Source organism: Crassostrea angulata, chromosome 1 (genome assembly GCF_025612915.1).
Source record: "Crassostrea angulata isolate pt1a10 chromosome 1, ASM2561291v2, whole genome shotgun sequence".
Lineage (NCBI taxonomy): Eukaryota > Metazoa > Mollusca > Bivalvia > Ostreida > Ostreidae > Magallana > Magallana angulata.
In genome coordinates, this window is record NC_069111.1 from 37,771,825 (window position 1) to 37,791,356 (window position 19,532).

At 32.3% G+C, this 19,532-nt stretch overlaps 2 protein-coding genes across 4 annotated transcripts; one reads left to right on the forward strand and one right to left on the reverse strand.

The window, feature by feature from the left end:
• Window positions 1-286: 286 nt before the first annotated feature.
• On the reverse strand, window positions 287-10,111 carry LOC128168798 (mRNA turnover protein 4 homolog). Its single transcript, XM_052834963.1, has 8 exons — window positions 9,989-10,111; window positions 8,486-8,544; window positions 7,850-7,953; window positions 4,892-5,041; window positions 4,381-4,532; window positions 3,881-3,957; window positions 2,183-2,309; window positions 287-426 (listed from the first exon to the last, which is right to left on the reverse strand). The coding sequence occupies exons 1-8, from the start codon at window positions 10,014-10,016 to the stop codon at window positions 347-349; spliced, it is 777 nt and encodes a 258-aa protein (XP_052690923.1). The 5' UTR covers window positions 10,017-10,111; the 3' UTR covers window positions 287-346.
• A 2,813-nt stretch (window positions 10,112-12,924) lies between these two features.
• LOC128185756 (14-3-3-like protein 2) lies at window positions 12,925-19,318 on the forward strand. 3 transcript variants are annotated; one of them, XM_052855435.1, is made up of 6 exons: window positions 12,925-13,328; window positions 13,845-14,013; window positions 14,281-14,406; window positions 16,466-16,629; window positions 17,854-17,949; window positions 18,160-19,318. In XM_052855435.1, exons 1-6 carry the CDS (start codon window positions 13,029-13,031, stop codon window positions 18,217-18,219), a joined length of 915 nt encoding a protein of 304 aa, XP_052711395.1. In that variant the 5' UTR covers window positions 12,925-13,028; the 3' UTR covers window positions 18,220-19,318. The 3 variants fall into 3 exon arrangements, with proteins under 3 accessions (XP_052711395.1, XP_052711380.1, XP_052711387.1); XM_052855420.1 differs by lacking the exon at window positions 14,281-14,406 and having other exon boundaries at window positions 12,926-13,328; XM_052855427.1 differs by lacking the exon at window positions 13,845-14,013 and having other exon boundaries at window positions 12,927-13,328; window positions 14,271-14,406.
• The last annotated feature ends 214 nt before the right edge of the window (window positions 19,319-19,532 follow it).

Sequence of the window (19,532 nt, forward strand, 5' to 3'; positions counted from 1 at the left end):
ATAAGCTGTGTATTTCAAATCTAACCAGTAATTGTTCCACAGTCAAAAACACAGGGGATATGTTCCAAGAACCCATATGAACAACTTTATGTTTCCCTGTCACAATGAAAACCTTGTCTTTAAATATCATTTTGTGTTCTTGTGGACACAACATTAAACTATTTTTTTTTATTCAATGAGATAGAGAATTCTGCACCTTGTCATATAATAAATAATATAGTTTTATGAATATATATGCATCTTATCTCATAATGTTTCTTATTTTAAAGAAAAATAAACTAGGAAAGATGAAGATAAAATATTTTTAATAACATTAACAAAAAGACCAGCGCTGAGTCTACTGATGTCACGTCCCTTCCTCATCGCTTGCTTCCTCTTCCTCATCATCTTCCATCCCATCTTCATCTGCTTCATCTCTAGGTTTAGCTACAAATAGATATCAGTTATTGAAATGTCTGGATTGTTCAGGTGAATACAAGTTTTATCAAGGTTTGTAATGATCTGTTATACTCTAAAGGTATTATGTTTCATCATTTTACTTTCATTTTCAATTTTTCTTAGATTTAAGCTTAGATTCAGTATTCAAGTCTGTTTAGTTAAAAAATAACCAAAGCACTATCCATGCTAGGACAAGTAATAACTTAGATATGGGGTCTGCTCCAAAAACTAACTGGACGTTGGTGACTGGGGTATAGTGTATGCCCCCCTAAACTTTAAATAGGTCAGCATAAAAACCCGAAAATTTATCTGTATGTCATGGAAGATGAGAAAAAAGATTCCATATATCACAAAAAGGCCCTAAAAATTAACTGCTCAGCCGCCACTTGTCAGCTTACCAAGATGTTTGTAAAGGGAACGGGAGAGCTCTAGTGGAACAAGCCTTACAATATGCTTATACCTTTTAGCCCCCCTAGCACTCGCTAAAAAACACAATCCAGCTGGCACAGATAAATAAATCCACTAATAAATTATGTATATTTACAAACTGAAGTTTCGTCACTTTGTAATTAAAATGAAATTTCCCAACAAATCTGGACTTTTTAACAATAAATGTACAAGAGAATTCCTTTAACAGGCTATTTCATATGGCAAATGAAAGAAATTGTCATGACAAAAACATGAAAAATATGAAACCAGATTTTAGTATATACATGTATATTCAAATCAGTTCAAACATCTTCTCATGAATCTGGTTAGTGGTTATCCCTGATGCCTTTGTACTATTTGCACAAAGACGGGCATCTACATAATTTTAAAGATTTTAAAGTTTTTAAATAATATTCAAGTTATTATTCAAATATCAAGCCTAGGTGTTTTACAATTAAGAAGCAATCCACAGACATTGTTAACAAGTGCAGCTACTGTACCAGTAAGCCAAGGAACACAACTGGGTATATCCCTCTAACTATTTTTAGAATCGGTAGGACAACAAAGTAGTGCCTTTAAGCAAAATAGTTCCTATACTTTCAGAGTGTATATACATTTATTGGGACATTTTAAATCAGAATGCTTGACACATGTCAGAAAAGAGGATTTTCAATTTTAAAAACAAGTGTCAAAATTGAATTATCATTTGAAGAAAAGAATTGAAATTGTTTGATGTACACCCTTTCCAAAACTGAGAAATTCCCTACTTTTACTTTCATTTTCAGAGTTTTTCAATACAGACGCATTTTGCCGGAAAACGAATCTGACTTCAAACCACGAAATTTTAAAAGGAAAGAGACAATTTGATGAGCTTTCATTCAAGAGGTCCCTCGTTGCTGAACAAAAATTAGGGCCGGAGCTATGAAGCCTAACGTTAACATTACCGCATATGGAAAATACATTAGTGGACTATACCCAACTCTATGCATTAAAGCTTTCAATGTAAGACTTTTATCATTTCTCATACCATTTTAAAATTGAGCACTATATAAGAATTTCCAAGTCAGACAAACACTCAACATCATTCATGGATCAAAACCTGCCAGAAATATGTGTGCAAGTCTATAGTTTTTGCCTCAAATTGACCTTAGGCAATGTTGGCTGGTTTCCAACAGAAGAAATATTAGACATTACTTCAAATTTCTGACAGAGTGATGCCTGCTGACAGGCTAATACCAAGAAACAAATCTGTCAGTAATTCAATTTATAGCTATAACCTTAGATGTACTCACAGATTATTTATATCTTTCCTTACCTTTAATGGTGACTTTGGGAGGTACAATAGGCTCTGGCCTGTCTGCTATCGCCTCCCATTTCCCATTTGAAGACCACATGCCTTCAATTGTAACAAAAAATTCGGCCATCTTGTAACCAAAGAGTTTCTACAAATGAAAATATTTTAAAATGAAAATTCAGTATCAAAATGAAGATAAGATTAAGATCAACCATAAATGGTAACAGGTGTTGTTGCATAACAAATATAGAAAGAAAGAAATCTATTATTTCTGATGAGTGAAAAATACTTTTAAATCAGGAATTATCAGATGTCCATGACCCCCCCCCAAAAAAAAACTATCTGACTTTTATTCTAATAGTTTTTGCACAATCAGTGATAAGAAGTAGCAATTTGGGTTCACATTTGATATAAAGTGTGCTTTGACAAAGTTCAATATCGTAACTGGCCTCAAGAATCTGTCGATTAACTTTTATTTGCCACTAAGTTTTTCCATGAACCTAGGATATAGAAGCTTCACAAATAGAAATGTGTTTTATTTCACTGAAGATAAAATTTACTTGTAAGCGATGTGGAGTTTGGTGTTATTAAGCTAGTACTTTGAATTAAACATAATAATCCCGATAACACCATGCAGAAAAAATTTGAAATTACATGCAATGGAAATGCAATGCTGTCAGAGAATAGTTTCAATGACCATTTACTACGGGAAAATAACACAGAAACTATTTCACGACAAACATTGTCTTGATTATATAAACTGTAGCAGGTTTATATGTTTGAGTTTTACATAAAGAAATACACAAAGGTACAATGTATAATAATTCATTATATATCCCAGTCTCAATACTGCTTACTCCACTTATATTGAAGTCACTTATTTTGAAATTACACTTATTTTGAAATAAATATAAATCCCCAGTTTTAGCCTCTTATTTTCTTGGCATCAAAATAACGGTTAAAATGAAATCAGATATTTTGAAATATCGCTTATATTGAAGCCACTGATCGGTCCCATGAGGTGATAATGAGTTGTTTTTATAACGGTTATATTGAAGTGCTTCCTGGCAGTTGGTGACAGTAATTATGACTGACTGACCATTGATATATAAAAGTGTTAATTAATAAGTTCTCACCTTAAGTGATTTTTATACTGCTTTTACAAAATATAATTCATTCACTGTTGAATTTTTTCTTTCCACGTACATACAGACGTATTGAGGAGACGAAAAATGGGAACCCCACAGAAATGAAAAAAATTATTTTAGGACACTAAAAACGAACTAGTTATAGTTATTGATAAGGAAACAAAGCTTAATTTAAAATAACTAAGAATTTAGGGATTAACCCGAGTACGATGACAATTATTTACGAGCAGAGTTCAGCAGTGATTGAAGCGTTTGAGTTCGATGATTATTCCCCAAAACGTAAAAGAATGTGATCAGGGAATTATAATGAGGTTAAAGATTGTCTTTACTTTCTCCATTAATCTTTCAAAGACTATTTATGTTTAATACATGTATCCATTAGATAAACAACGATCAAATTAATTTGTTCGGGTTTGTTTTTCTTTATTAAAGATCGGGATTGAACTTTTACATAATGGCGGCTTCCTGTCAGTCAATTTCGCATATATTCAATTACGGATATATTGAAATAATTTGAATGGTCCCCTGAATTTCAATATATCCGGAGTAGGCTGTATATGCAATCACTTACCAATATCCTAGCCTGCTCTGGGGTTAGTATGTTGCCTTGTTCACACACTGTGTGGTTCTTGAGTAGTGTTACAACTCCTGTAGCAAAAAAGATATGCAACTTTATTATTATCTGTAAATATAGAACCAATGAAACCTATATCTCCCTTTTTTCACATTATTTATGAATATCTAAATCAGAACCAAATGAAAATCATTCTCGTACTGAGCAAACTGATCACTGGTCCTATCTGATAAATCTTGCACTGTGTTTTTTTTTTTCATCAACTTTGACCCCACTCATGAGATGAGATCATGAGATATGAGATCATACTTATTTCATAAATTTTAAGTTTGAACACTATAAATTAACTAAACAGCAATGAATTTTACTTTTTCCAACTTTAAGTAATCTTACCGGATTGGCTATGTTCTCACTATGAACGAAGCAATCCAAAATGGTTCTCTGTTCATAGTACATGTAGTAGAAATAGAAAAGATGAGTTCATGAACAATTTTCACCTTTTTGTAGACAAGTTGGGAGACCCAGTTGTCGGAGCTGTGGTTCCATGGAGTGAGAGAATTCTGGGATAGGTCCCTCATCTAACATTACCGTCTGTTGACATACATTTCCAGATCTAGCAAAGTCTGCTACCCGATAATTGTCAAAGTAACTGCAAAGTTTATTACAAATCAGTAATTGTGTAATTGAGGTGTTTTTTGTGACAAATACAAATAAAATATTAAGTTCAGTTTAAATGAAATTTTTATTACGTTTTCCATAGACACTGCCTTATGATCAATAAATACCTCCTTACAATTCTTTATTGCATGATGCTATTCTTTAGAACCCTTGCTTAACTATATTTACATGAATAAGGACCTTTTCATATTAAAACTTGAATTAAATTTTCTAAATATATTACAATTCCCATAACAAGCATGCATAATTAGAAAAAACTATGCAATGTATAAATATATGAAATACATTTCTTTTTAACATTCATGTCTGATGACAGACATGGAGACCTACCTGAGGACTTCTTTCTTTGATTTGTTGGTAAACAGCAGTCCTGACTGCCCTCTCAGCTGATTGCTGAGCTTATGTAAGTTATCTTTGTATTCATCTTCTTGTGTCCTTCCTAATGCAAGGGCCATAACTTTGTTCTTCCCAAAGTAAAATCTGTGCAAATTCAACAACAAAGCTTTAAACAAACTAGCATCAATCTTAAACTTTAGGTAGGATGAACAATCAGTGCAAATAATTGATTATCGTTTGAAAATGGTTCTAATAAATCTACTGATTTTGCAATTTGATAGATTTCCTTTTTGGACAAATGTTACCATTGCAAACTTGCATGCATGGAATATTGATCATATTTTACTGAATGTCTTCAAAGATGCAAATTTTCTCATTAAATCAAGTGGGGTTATTTACATTCCCATTCCAAATTCCTTATTTCAAATGCTTAAGTATAATACATGTATCAGCATATTTAACGTTATAAATTTTGTTCCTTAACCACAGTTACTGTCTACTTTTTCTTAACTGACCTACCCATTTCAGTCCCAATGACCCTATATTATAAACCAAAACTTTACAAAATACATGTTATCAGTGATTGTGACAGGTGTGTACCAAATGAAAGGCTGTTTCATTTATTTCTGCAAGACACAAGCTTCTTGTTGCTTTAATCCAAGTCGTTTATTATACAGCCCATAAACTATTCATAATTTTTAAGTTGATCACATTAAACTAAAAAATAATCAAAATGTTAACACAAAAGACTTTCTTCATTTTTGCTCTATTAAATCTTGAGAATCAAGGAGACTTCATTAAAGGACAGGTGACACAATCACAAAAACATTGACCAACAAGTTGAATTGTGAGTAGGATACAATTTCTGCAAAATTTTCCTTGCTACTCCCATCTGTTTCACAGCTACTGCTGAATTACTGAGTTGATAAGACGCGTGACCTCAATATGCATATCTGAAGCCTCTGAGATCGGAAACCTTCGGTGCGACGTAATAGCCGACACACTGCCCATTCGCTGTATCTTTCAACCATAGGGATTTCTGAATTGCTCTTATCTAAAATCTGAAGTCATTAACTTTTGCTCATTGCTATCAAAAGTTTGGGAACCCAGTACATAAACAGAGTTATTCTAAGCTTAGAAACCCCATTTCTGTTTCCTCAGCAATTATGAATAGGAGTAAAAATTGTGACCTGTACTGTTAACTTTTCATTGATCTATATACTTCATGCTGGAAAAAATATGTCCGATGTTGGATTTGTAAAAGATAAAAATCATCAAAACCATGGAATCATTGTTTCTGATGAAAGGATTTTGTTTTGTCAACACATATTAAGTGATAATGTATAGAGACTTTTCGTAACCAGGAATTTCACTGGATCTTAAACCCTAAATAAACCCTAATTAAGTTAATTGGACTTAATAAAGGATTTTTTGATTTAAGAAGTATTACCAGAAATCCTGATACCTGTAAGCAAATATGTTTGTAAATTTCTTTAGTTCCACAAAATCAGGGGTCTACCCTAATCTCAATACTAATAACCGAAACATCTTTTAATTTCACTTTTAGTATGGTATTTGATCATGTTTGTTTTTTGAAATTTAATTAAAAGAACTATATATATACCAATTTTCATAATCAGTAAAGACTGAAACAGTAGTTTTTTAACATAGTATTCAGGTTTTAAAAACGTATTTATCTCAGACTCCTTGAATTTTATCCAAATGTAATTTGATCTTTCTTTTTAATAGTTTATGAAGATCATTTTTTGGTAGTACTTCTGAGTTGTGTATAATTTATTCTCTATTGATCAAACCTAAAAAAGAAACCCCCAAAAACAAGCTGTTATGCACACTGTTTACTTCTTATATACTGACATTGGATTCAGATGGACAATGAATTATTATTTTAACAGCAACACCACTTGTTACAAATAGCACACAAAAAAGGATTTATATTAGGCGATATAATAAAAATCTAACTCATCGTGCTCCCAGTTGAGTTTTTTTAAAGAAAAAAAATATTTAGATTAATATCAACTTATTCAAATCAATGTTTTGGATCTGCAAGATTGGATTGATATGCATATTCAAACAATATATTTCAAACTTAACTGAATACTGACAATCTGAACAAGTGGTTGCCTGTCTGGCTGACAAGATGATAATCTGCAATAAATGGTTATTAATCACAGAATCTTCAGATTCATTCTAATTTAATTACTTTTTTTCAATTCCTATTACCATTATCTTATGTACACAAAATTTCTCAAAAACTCCATTTATCAATAACACAACATGTAATCTTGTACATTCTATAATCTTACTACTTTGTTTTCAGGAGAGGGTTCATACACTAAACTTTTCAATAAAATATATGCTTTTAATAAATTCACTATAATCTGATAGTGCTTTATTTCAAAATCATCATTTGCAACACAGATACACTATCCTGTACGTGTAAATAAACCCTCGTCCATTGCTCTGTTTACTATGTAGCCGATAGCTGACTATGTCATCTTTGACGAATAACGCACAGGAGTTTCTTATCTCATTATAGATCGGCAAAACTCGGAGATCTGCTGCAGCTGGGATTTTCAGCACACTTAATTGAGCTGTGTGTTCTTATCTGATTCTAGTCAAATGGAAAAATTGTTATAAACTGATTTATATTTATCAAAGAAAATGTTTTTAGAAGAAAATGATTTTGTGTCACCTGTCCTTTAACTATTGCACAACCAAATCTCTAATATCAAAGAGATTTCATTCATTTTTGCCTTACAAAATCTCTAGAATCAAGGAGTCCAAGACTTCATGACTCTATCAGCTGACTACCCTCGGCCTCCACCCCATTTTTTGCAAATCCTTCATCCACCCCAGGTACCCATAATAGTGATTATATTTTGGGTCTATGATTGCGGTCATTGCTGACTGTGAAATATAAGGATGTCTCACCGACTTCCTGACCAGGACTGCCGAACCTCCTTCAGGTGCGTGTTCCTCATGTTGTGTACCGAGAACAAGAATATGTGCTTGTATTTATCACAGCATGTCTGGACCTGAAAACGAGTCAAAATGTAGTGCTTTGTTTACAAAACTGTCTTGATACTTAAACCATTAAAAAAATTAAACAGATACATGACTGAGGTATGAAAAATTTGATCATTTCAAAAATTGACTGCATGCAGCATTATTAATTTCAATAATCCCACTCTTGACAGAATACAAATGAAAGAAGCATGTAGTCTATTACAGACTGCTTATCATTCAAGACTTGAATTGCATCATTATACATTGTAATGCAGTGGAATATTTGATAAATAAAGTTGATTGGTTATAACATCTTTATGGTAACTACATGTATTGGCAACTTAAGCAATAATTGCATAATACCAAATGAATGTATCTTATACATTTATGGTGCTTTAGTTAAATTATAAATAAGTTTACAATTTCTTTAAGTAAACCAACTACTCAAGCATAAAACTGGATCAGAACAGGAAAACTCAATTTATGTAGACACATACAGGTATACGTACCAGAACTGGTAATAATATATATTATACCAGGAAATTATATATGTATACTTACATCTTCGATTATCTTCTGTTTAAATTCCAGTCCTTTTTTCTTTGTTTGTGTTAAAGAAACTGAAATATAGTTAGAAAAATTTCATAAATAAACATTTTATTTGTAATTCAATCTTGAGCAATCAACTGTCATATTTTTCCATTCAAATCATCAATCTGACTCTTATCATATGTGTCTATCAAAATCACTCCAACAACTTTTATCATACACTACTTGTATTTAATATTTATATCCTTGATTTTAATGCGTTTTTCCCAGGAATTTTTATCAGATGTCTGTACCTTCTTGAAGACACTGGTCTTTTGCAGATTAAACCTAAGGCTTAGGTAGTCATTAAAATGGCATGGTGATACATATATTAGTAGTACATATTGACCAAAGATTGAATTTTATAATTAGAACAGATAGGAGTGGCAATCACACAAATCAAGGTAAACAAAACAAGCCAATTTGTTGACATGCAATTCCAGGTAAACTTTTAATGGCTTGTAAGGAGATGATTAAGATTGTGTCTAACATTCCTTAGATGTGAAAAAGTTGCAATTTACGGCACAATAAAATTTATGCCAGTTTTGGACTGATTAACCTTATTTTCACAAAAATTCTTTGTAAATGAATAGTACCATTAAATTCTTCATACAATTTACTACTGATATCATTGCTTTACTTGCCTCAAACTTTTTCTTATGATTTTAAACCGTCGCTGGAAAATGAAGTATGTTAAATTCATGTGCAGATTGAGTGTCGACTGTGTCGCCATTTTTGAGGGTTAATTAACAAACATCACTATTTCTCATTTTACAATAAGTGATATGGCCAAATGGAGTGTTTTGAAATTGAAATTTATTCAAAATGTTTTTGAAAATATGATTAACGAGTCTACAGATTCTGTGGCCATAAACTGCACCTTTTTAGGATGCAAGGAACAGTAGCCCCCATGGCGTCTATCCGATTTTTTTTTCACACTGGAAGCTACAGACCTGCAGCTATAGCATGTATAGTGTGCTTTAGTTTTGTTTAAATTGACCTAGTGGTTCTGGTAAAGAAGTTGAAAATTTTGATAGTTTACAGACAACAGCTGACAAATTAACAAAATGTGACCAGGAGAGCACTTTCAGCTAAAGGTGAGCTAAATACCCACAGGCATGTGTTAATGAAAGTGAGCATATATAACTCATTATCAATAATTGCAGCAATGCTGCGACTGCATGAGGAACAATCTATGAATGATGATTTCAAATATCCTCTGATCCTATCGTGAACTACACAATTTTGTTATTATCTATTTGAAGACACAGGAAGTGTACCATATGGTGAAAAGGTATCATCTAAAACACATTTAACAGTACCAGTTTCTTGCCATAAATGAAAAAATATCAACATATCAGGTGTACCATGTATACAGACGTTCAACGTTGTTGTCAGATCAGAATACACAGTTTAAGATATTTTGATTCATATTATAAACTCTCAATAGTTTTTATAACATCATGGACCACATACCCTTTTTATCTCTTTTTGATTTTGGCATTTTTAACGAATTAATGTACTCGTGGTACCCCCACACGTGCTTCTGTTATTCTTTAACCGGAAACTCAATGCTTTGTGGGACTGACTGGTTGTCGAATTAACGGCCCCAACTCGTTTAATTGCCATACTAATTTGACCATAATTTTGTCTGTCTGATATCAATATATTATTTCCGATAATCTTGATAAAACGAATCATCTAGAATTAGATTGTTGTTATTAAATTAAATAAAAGATACAATATATCCAAGAAACCAATTATCAGCGGAATCCGAGGCGAAGGGTAAACTTATAAAATCACTGGAAAAATTATTTTTCTTTTATTGATAGAAACTAAATTTCATATATAGTAAACCTTGCAACTTGCAAGACAAGAACTATATTGGGTGGATGAGTGTTTTTCGTACAGATGCCAAAGCCGGGGGTAGGTGATATGACGTCACAATGCAATGTTAAAAATTCATGCAAAGAAAGGTGATGAAGTTTCTCGGTCAACATTTTGTTTGATACGTGGATCAAAACAAAAATTAAATTTCACTGATTTAATTAAGCATTAAATTCTACTTGTTATGCACTGTTTGACCGACTACAAAAATTCATCTATATCGTTTAAAAAATATCTTGCCAACGTCACAATATGACGCGCCTGAAAAACGTTTCACCCGTTTACATTACACTTAATTTTTTTTTTTTACGAATTAACGTCAGTTTTTTTAAAGGAATAAATTTAATTTCTACTTTGAATACGATATAACATAACTTAGGACAGAATACGCTTTATACTCATATGACATAGGTAGAAATTAAATTCATTTCTTATAATTTAAAAATAGAATTGCCTATAATTGAAAAGAAATGACGTTAATTTGTACAAAATTTTAATGCAACGTCAAGCATGTTTAGCTAATCAAATGACGTGTTATTAATAAGAATGACATTATCAAATAATATTTAATATTGACGTAACGTTTAAATTTTGAACAATGTGATGTCGTTTTAAAGGTCTAATGTCCGGGGTTTTTTTCTACAATTGAAACAGAAAATTAAATTATAAAGAATTCATTAATTCTTCTTACCTGCAGGATTTTATCCAAATGAAAGAAATGCCATATTCTTTTAGATATACAAATACAGCTGTTTTACCGAAATTAAGATCAACAACATATATATGGTCTAAAATCTTTTAAATTTGAATCTGCAAAAATCTGGAATTCTCTATCAGAGTTATTTAGAAACATCACCTCTTTAAATTAATTCAAATCAAACATAAGTAGTCGGTATCGAAACTGTATTCTCTTTTGAGAAGTGGACAGGCATAGCCTACATCCACTTCAGTGGATGTTGCCTATGCCTGTCCACTTCTCAAAAGAAAATATCGAAACTGTTGTGATACTGATATTGTACATTTCATGTTGTAATTATATGCAATGGTATTATCTAGTTGGAAAATAGCTCTTAAGAGCTATAAATGTTTATTGTTTGTAAAAGCCGACTTTAAATAAATACTTTCTATCTTATTCAATAGATACCCCCCAGTTTATACTCATACATATAAATTGGATTAGAACAGTTTAAGCGTAAAATGCCCTAAGCAATTTTATAAAGTATAACTAGTTGGGTACCTAGTGAAATAAATCTTTAATTGTTTGAATTACATTTGTAATTGCAGAAAATTAATTTATAAGGAATGTATTCAACCTATGTTATATGAATATAACATAACTTTGGACAGTTTTTAAAATATATACCGTTTCACCGTTTATAAAGAGTAAACTGTCCCAAGTTTTGTTATATCGTATAACATAGGTTCGAATTAAATTGGAAATAAATTAATTTATGAAATGAATCTGTACATGTATTTATACAGCTGAATGGTGGATGCGATGTGAGTGGGGTGGGAGTAGGGCTACTGCAGAAACATTTACATATATATAATTTTCCATGCTATTAATGAAGATGAATCAGAAAGGAAAACATATAAGCGTATAAGTAAGCCTATCTCTTCTTTTTTTAACCGAAACTGTGAAAAGTTGCTCATTTTGTTTTTGGTTACAGATCTTATCCCTTTCAAACATCACTCTGACACTTAATCAGATCTTGACTGACCTACAGCCCACCCTTCAGTCCCACCCCTTCAACAGGAGGAGGGTGGAATGCATTAGAGCGAGCTGTACTGATGATTACATTTTCATCTTTTGACAATATGAAAAAAAAATATGCTAATTTAAAAATTTTCAATATCAAAAAAATCAAAATCAGAACAAATTAACAAAATAAAAAAACAAAATTCAAAATAACTGAATACGAAATAAAATCTAACGTTATAATACATAAAAAAAGAAGAAACGATGATTACACACGACCTTTTCATACGAGATTGATTTAATGACTGGACAACGTCATACCTTGGAATGTTTACAAATTATTTTTGCATTCCATTTTAACAGCATTTTACGTTGGATGGTATTAAAATGCGGTGGACTAAATGGGCACGGAACCGGATATTTATGCGAAATTAATTTTATATTGGTAATTTATCTAATTGTTAGGTTGCGACACATTGGATCCAATCGTATTTCTTATGCAAAGAGATAAATTATATAATTCTATCTAAAATCGATAATAATATACATCACTATAGAAACGAATACGTCATGGCTACCCTTTGATTTCGATAGAATCCCCAACAGGTCAAACTTGACGCTCGGAATCCAAGGAAAGATAACTCTCACAAGAGAAAAAATAGTCCATCGCAATCCTGTTAGCTTCTATGAAATAAAAGAGTCTCTTAAGTTTCTATAAATTTGAAAATCCATCATATCTATAAAGATTAATTTCTAATTCAAAACTTTTCATAAACTCACTGTTGCAATAGGTAAATTAATTAGCGAATGAATAAATGACGTCATGAGGTGTAATTTAACCTGTCTTCCGCCATACTGGTGTCCGTAGTAGTAAGGCTACATTAGCGAACAACTTTCGAATTTACTTTTACCGCCGACAATACAACAAACATGAGCCTCTCAAGAGAGGAGCTAGCTAACAAGGCAAAGTTGGCCGAACAAGCTGAAAGGTATGATGATATGGCAGACGCCATGAAAAAGCTGGTTGAAAACTACAAACCGCTCACGAACGAGGAACGAAACCTTCTGTCTGTTGCCTACAAGAATGTCGTAGGTGCACGTCGATCATCTTGGAGAGTGATATCCAGTATAGAATCGAAAACAGACTCAAGCGAAAAGAAGCAAGTTATAGCCTCCGCTTACAGAACTAAAATTACTGAAGAACTAAAAAACATTTGCAATGACGTTCTGGTAAGTGTTATGTAGAGAGCATGGCCCTGATTTTAGATATTGAGTGAGGTCAACTACCAAGTGCATAAATTTCATGCATGATTATCTTGGTCTTAACTTTTGTTCATGCCTACGGGATAAATACAGATAAACAATTCTTTGTACACTTTTGATGTAACAGTTTATCTGCAAGACAGATGCAGCTCTAGATGAGTCATGAGTACACAGGGGTTACACACCCTCCTACCAAATATGTGGTTCTATCACACTGCCCTACCAATTGCTCTTTAATGTTTTATTGTTGTATCTTGAAATGTAATAAATTATAGTTTAGAGAGTTTTGGCATGAATTAAAGATATAAAATTTAATGTTTTGATCAATGTTCAAGGGCAATAACCCATGTCACATAAAAGATATGAATGACTAAGACAAGTATTTCATGATGAAATATGTGCACTTCATTTAGCATATGAAGCAATAATAAAAATGTAAGATATAAAATTAAGAATAACCCTTCATTTGAACCATTTTTCCAGGATTTACTTGAGAAATATTTAATAGATGAGGAAACAATGAAGAAATATAAAGATGCTGCCGCAAACAATGAAAACACTGACATGAAAGATAGTTTAGTTTTCTATTTAAAAATGAAAGGAGACTACTATCGCTATTTGGCAGAGGTGTCCACTGATGAAGAAAAGAATGGTAAGAAATTGGGCATGGTTCACAGATGTCCAAGGTATGTCTTTTGCTATGAATCCAATGGGCAAGTTTACATCAAACTTCACTTGCTGCCAAGTTTTTCATCACTTGATGAATCAGATGTTCCAGGAAAAGCTTTCCAGTGTTCCTCTCGTGAATGCTGATAAGCTGTGGATGAGCAAAAGACAAATCGGTACATCTGTGGCTGAAAAAAAATTGTAGTATTTAGACCATTCATAATCTTTTCTGTTTTCTTTCAGCAATTGTTAGATTCTATTATAAAAAATGATGATAACGAGAAGGAAAAAGACAATGAGAGTAGGGTGTTTTACCTGAAAATGAAGGGCGACTATTTCCGCTATCTGGCGGAAGTGTCAGATGGCGAGCAATATCAGGGTAAGGGAGGAGCACCTTGTGTGATCAGACACCACTAACTCTTTCTGTGGGGGAGACTCCCTAATACCATTACTTAGGGCTGAAACGATACACCACAAGAACTGTCTTACAAACCATGTTAGAAGAGAGAGACACATGTCAGATCAAATTGATTAGAATTTAGGTTGTAATTAAAGCTGGACACAACAAGGAAAATTTGGGCCCTTATGAAAAAAACATTTCCACATAAATTTGTGTTAATTTTTTTTGTGGTCAACTAATTTTTTTTTTTATAATTTTAATCATAATATCCTTAACTCAATTTACTCTTCAAGTAACATGTTGGTGAAACAATTCTTGGCAGACAAAATTTTAAGAACAATATTCTTGAAATTTGTAAACTGAAACAATTATCAAAATTTCACCAAATAATGCTATGTTGGACATGTATAACATTGGCTTTTCATAGTATCTGTTGCTACTTACAAATTTTATGAAAATGAAAGAGGATTTCAATACCCATTGAATGAATCTGCTGTGAATCGTTTCACCTCTAGTAATAGCACTGTTGCACAACTCTATCACTTTATTATAACCTCTATATACTTATATTTCTTTTGCTTTTTTGTAGTACATGTATATATACATTTAGAGATCTATATGTAGACATTTTATTTCATTTCATATCTTTTGAAAAAGCAACAAGGTGTAAATGTAGCAGGAAAAAGGGGCTAGGCTTGTGGGTGGGCTCTTAATCATGATTTAGCAGAAAATGATGATTGATTATGAAAGATAAAACATGCATGGCTAGATCTCTATTAATACACAAATTTAAAAGGAAGAAGGGGGTTTAATCTGAGATGAGCATATTTATGATTAGACAGTGGAAGTTTAAATGCATGAGTGAGTTGCTGATTTACTATCACAGTGTTTAATCAGAACAGGAAGCTATTGATTTATTTGTTTCCTTGATTGAAAATAATGTAAATTGTAAGTTTTCAATCATAGTAAATGTTGTGTTCACTGTAGCTTTTACAATGAAAACAAGATAATTTATAGTTCTGTGATGTGTAATCTCTCGAAATCTTAGACTGACATATCGTTAAAACAACTTGGTGCTTGCTTGCTCTAGTTGACAGTGTTTATTAGATCTCATTGTAGTAGGTCTTATTTCTTTACTCTCGCTTTAATAACTGCAATCAAAGAGCGTATTGCTAGTCATATTAGAATAGCAGCTGTAAAATTATTTACTCAATGTCTGTTTAAAAAGCTAAGCAGTTTGATTTTCCATTCCAAAGTTGCCAGACAGTAACATTTTTCTAAATCGAGATGTAAAAATCAATGTAAGTAAAGAGAAAACCTTGTTTTGATTAGTGAGCAAGTTTGAATAGGGAATTTTAAACTGACCACAAATTTTGATGATGGAGTGAATTGCCATCTTTGGGGGATTCTCTTAAAACAACAGGAAATTTGTTTTGAAATTTATATTTTTCACTTGAGTTCCAATTCAAAATGATACCTTTTCCCCAGATGAAAAGAAATGGATCAATGCCAGAAATAAAAAATATATTGAGGGTATTATCCCAATATTTTCCAAAATGTCCTGTCACCAGTACCTAAATAAGGTGCCAGAGCGCCAGAAAAAGGCACTTGATTGAATTTCTAAGGGAAGATGCGACAACCCAAATTTTACTAGCTACTTCTCATCTATATTTAGACATCAGATGCTTTCCAAAATTTAGATATCTTTTAGTGATATACTCCTTAGACAAGTGCTATCTTTATAAATATTGTCTTTCTGAAGAAAGATATTTTCCATTGCTAGATGAATTTATATCAGAAATAATTTTTTTGTGTATTAGACATAGAGATAAGTAAACATTTTCTATGTATTGCTAATTGGTGTTGGAGATTGACTATCTGCATTCATTTTATCAATATATGAAAAATCTATTAATTTATATGAAATGGAGAATATATTAACTGATTGTAAGTAAATGTTTTGTTGTTTTGTTGCTCAGTCATGTTTCATTTGGTTGCCTAACAGACACAATGCTATTGATATGCCATATCATTACAGCTGTGGTTAAGAAGTCAGAGGATGCCTACAAGGAGGCTTACAAAAATGCCAATGACTCCATGGCTCCCACTCACCCTATTCGCTTAGGATTAGCATTGAATTATTCAGTTTTTCATTATGAAATTATGAATAAGCCAGATGAAGCCTGTAAACTGGCTAAAAGGGTGAGTTTTTTTTTTGTGTTATTAGATATTTTCTGTTTAATGTACCGGTATCCTTTGAGAGACTAATACGTGTAAATCGGGCGAGATTTTTTTTTTCATTTAGCTGGTCACAAAGTTCTCAGGAGAATTTTCTGCTGGTTAGATAATATCTTTCACACAGCTGGACTGGACCAATAAAAATTTATATAAATAGGCCGAAACTTAACTGACCCAAAAGGGCAAGGGGCTCTTCAGAAAGTATCACAATTCTAAAAGTCTAAATGAATTAGCAAATTTTATAAATGTTTTGTCCATGAATTTATACCAGTTCTGTTTGTTAGTGAAATGATGACTGCCTGCTTTGGTATTTGTTCACCTTAGATATTGACATTTCATTCAGTAGTACATGTGTAGTTCAAAAAGCTTTGGGCAATAATAAGATAGATTTGTTGAATGATATTATCAAGCTTGTGTTTATGGATTGGTTAGTTTTTGAACATTGCTGAAAGTTCATACAAATATGTTAATCAATATTCAACATCCAGATTTCATCATTATTAAAATTTCTTCCCCTTGGGCATAACAAGATCATTTATGGTTTAGTGTTGTAAGGGGCATGGTCTAAAAATTATCAAAATGAAATCATCAATTTTTCATATTTACAATTTTCAAATAAGGGATTAAGTTCAAAAGTTTAGTCTGTGAATTAAAGCTGAACACCGCTCGTAAATAGGCACTGTCCGCCATATTTCTCTTTAATCACTGCTGTCTCTACAACCCTTATATAAGGGACAGACCTCTAAACAGTTCAAAGTACTTCGCTGTAGAGGTCTCACCTGTGTGGACGTACATTTTGCCTCGCCGTGTTACTCGGTCGCGATGAAATTATCAAATTTTACGCACCTTTTTGAAGCCAGGAAAATACTAACATCAAATAAATTGGTCAATGCATTATTTACGAACAGAAAATGAACATAAGATAAGAAAAAATGTATAAAATCTAAAGACCACGAAAGGAATACTACATGTCGGCCACGAGGTTCAGGTGTGCAATCCGGTGTAACGAAATCGAAGGGTTTATATACCAGGTATCTGTGTGACGGTGCCTATTTACGAGCGGTGTTCAGCTTTAAGGGAATTTTCGAGCCACAATTTTGACCATGATTCTTGAAAAACAAACCTGCCATGAGAGGTCTATGTATGCCTCCCAATTATCTTAACTAAAATATCTCTTTTTGTGTGCAGGCATTTGACGATGCAATCGCAGAACTGGATACACTCAATGAAGAATCTTACAAAGACAGTACCTTGATAATGCAGTTATTACGAGATAACTTGACGGTAAATTTTTAATAACTGAAATCTTTTATCATTTATGAACGACACCTTATTTACTGCTGTTTATAAATGTCTAAATTGAATATGCTTGATTCTTTCAAAATTGAAGATTTAAAAGTTTAAAAAGAGAAGATTTCAGAACCTGCAAAAAGTCTATGACTACAGTATGGCAATAACTAATTTTGTCGGGGTATGTTTTTTTGTTATCTTCAGCTGTGGACCTCTGACGCCAATCAAGACGGCGATGATGACAGAGAAGGAGAGAACAATTGATCATTTGGAAATCATCACTCATAGCCTAAACTATTGTTTGACAGTGGTCAGCACTGGGGACAAACTGGGTGTTTGGACTTCAAGTGTGTGAACGTGATAGTAAATGTTTGATCTGGCAGATGAATTTGTCTAAACGAATGGCGCAGGTTGTACTATGTAGTTCCGTACATCCTAGCTTCTTCTCTCTTCTCCTCCTCTCCTGTCATTTGTATTTGGACAAATTGATTTGCATAGTCAAAAGTTGAAAGATTGGATTAGACTGCATGTCAAAATATTGGACAGTACTATGAACATTACACTGCTATATATTGACATTTATTGTATAACTTTGTTGTACTCTATATTTCCAGTACCTGTCTGTGTTTTAGTCAAGATGTGATTGCTCTTTGGGTTTTTTCTCTCTCACTGTTTTTTGAGTTTGAGGCTTCTTTTTTTCAATTGAGTTAAAAATGATTCAGCTTTTGTTATTTAGCATAATAGTGAGGAATTAATTTTATCTGCATTGACATACATTGATAATGTCTTAAAGAGAAAATATATTGCTATCAAGAATTGTGATAACATAGATTTGTATTGGAAAGCCATGTTCAAAATTGTACGAAAATCAACTGCAATCAACAAAATTTCTCTTCCTGTAAAATGTCAGGTCTGTAGAAAGATAATTTATGATGTCATATAAAACTTAACTTGCCAACTTTAGACCATTTGATGTGAATGGTTTTCATTACCAAAGGAAGCTATGGATGTAGTGTTAGTATAGTGTTATATCTTTTTTTCTTTAGTGCAGAGTGTAGTCCATATGTTGGCATCATTTTTATATGTGCTAATTTTAATGCAATATTTTATATTTCAACATTTTTTTCTCCAAATTTTTTTTGTTATACAAGAAGTGCTGAATTCAATATGTATGTTTTCATGAAAGTGTTGGTTTTTGTAATTTCATTGATGAATCGGTGTTAATCAGTATTGGACTCATTGTGAATGACTATATCATCATTTCTGCTTTTTCAAAACAAAACAAAAAATCTTCTTTCAGCCTAACTGTATTCTAACGAGTAAGACTTGGTATATGAAACAAATAAATGTTTTGTCTACAATCTTTACGAGTGCTTTATTAGAATCTAACCAATATGGTCTGATAATTAATTGAAAATGGTCTAGTTTAGACACTTAGAGGAGGGGATGCTGATTCACTTGGTTTGGCGTTGTAATTGGTGGCAAACGAAACGAATTTTGGAAGGAAAAAAACATCAGTTGCATTGAAAATTGATAACTTCCATGATGGCAAACTTAAATTTATGAAATAAACTTTG

Bases quoted from the DNA above. Each gene is read 5' to 3' on its own strand.
- LOC128168798 (XM_052834963.1), bottom strand. From the start codon at position 10,016: ATGCCAAAATCAAAAAGAGATAAAAAGG. The intron at 3,958-4,380 runs GTGAAAATTGTT...TTTTTGCTACAG, and splicing joins CCCAACTTGTCTACAAAAAG to GAGTTGTAACACTACTCAAG. The intron at 427-2,182 runs GTAAGGAAAGAT...ATCTATTTGTAG, and splicing joins TCCCAAAGTCACCATTAAAG to CTAAACCTAGAGATGAAGCA.
- LOC128185756 (XM_052855435.1), top strand. From the start codon at position 13,029: ATGAGCCTCTCAAGAGAGGAGCTAGCTAACAAGGCAAAGTTGGCCGAA. The intron at 16,630-17,853 runs GTGAGTTTTTTT...TTTTGTGTGCAG, and splicing joins CCTGTAAACTGGCTAAAAGG to GCATTTGACGATGCAATCGC. The intron at 17,950-18,159 runs GTAAATTTTTAA...TGTTATCTTCAG, and splicing joins TATTACGAGATAACTTGACG to CTGTGGACCTCTGACGCCAA.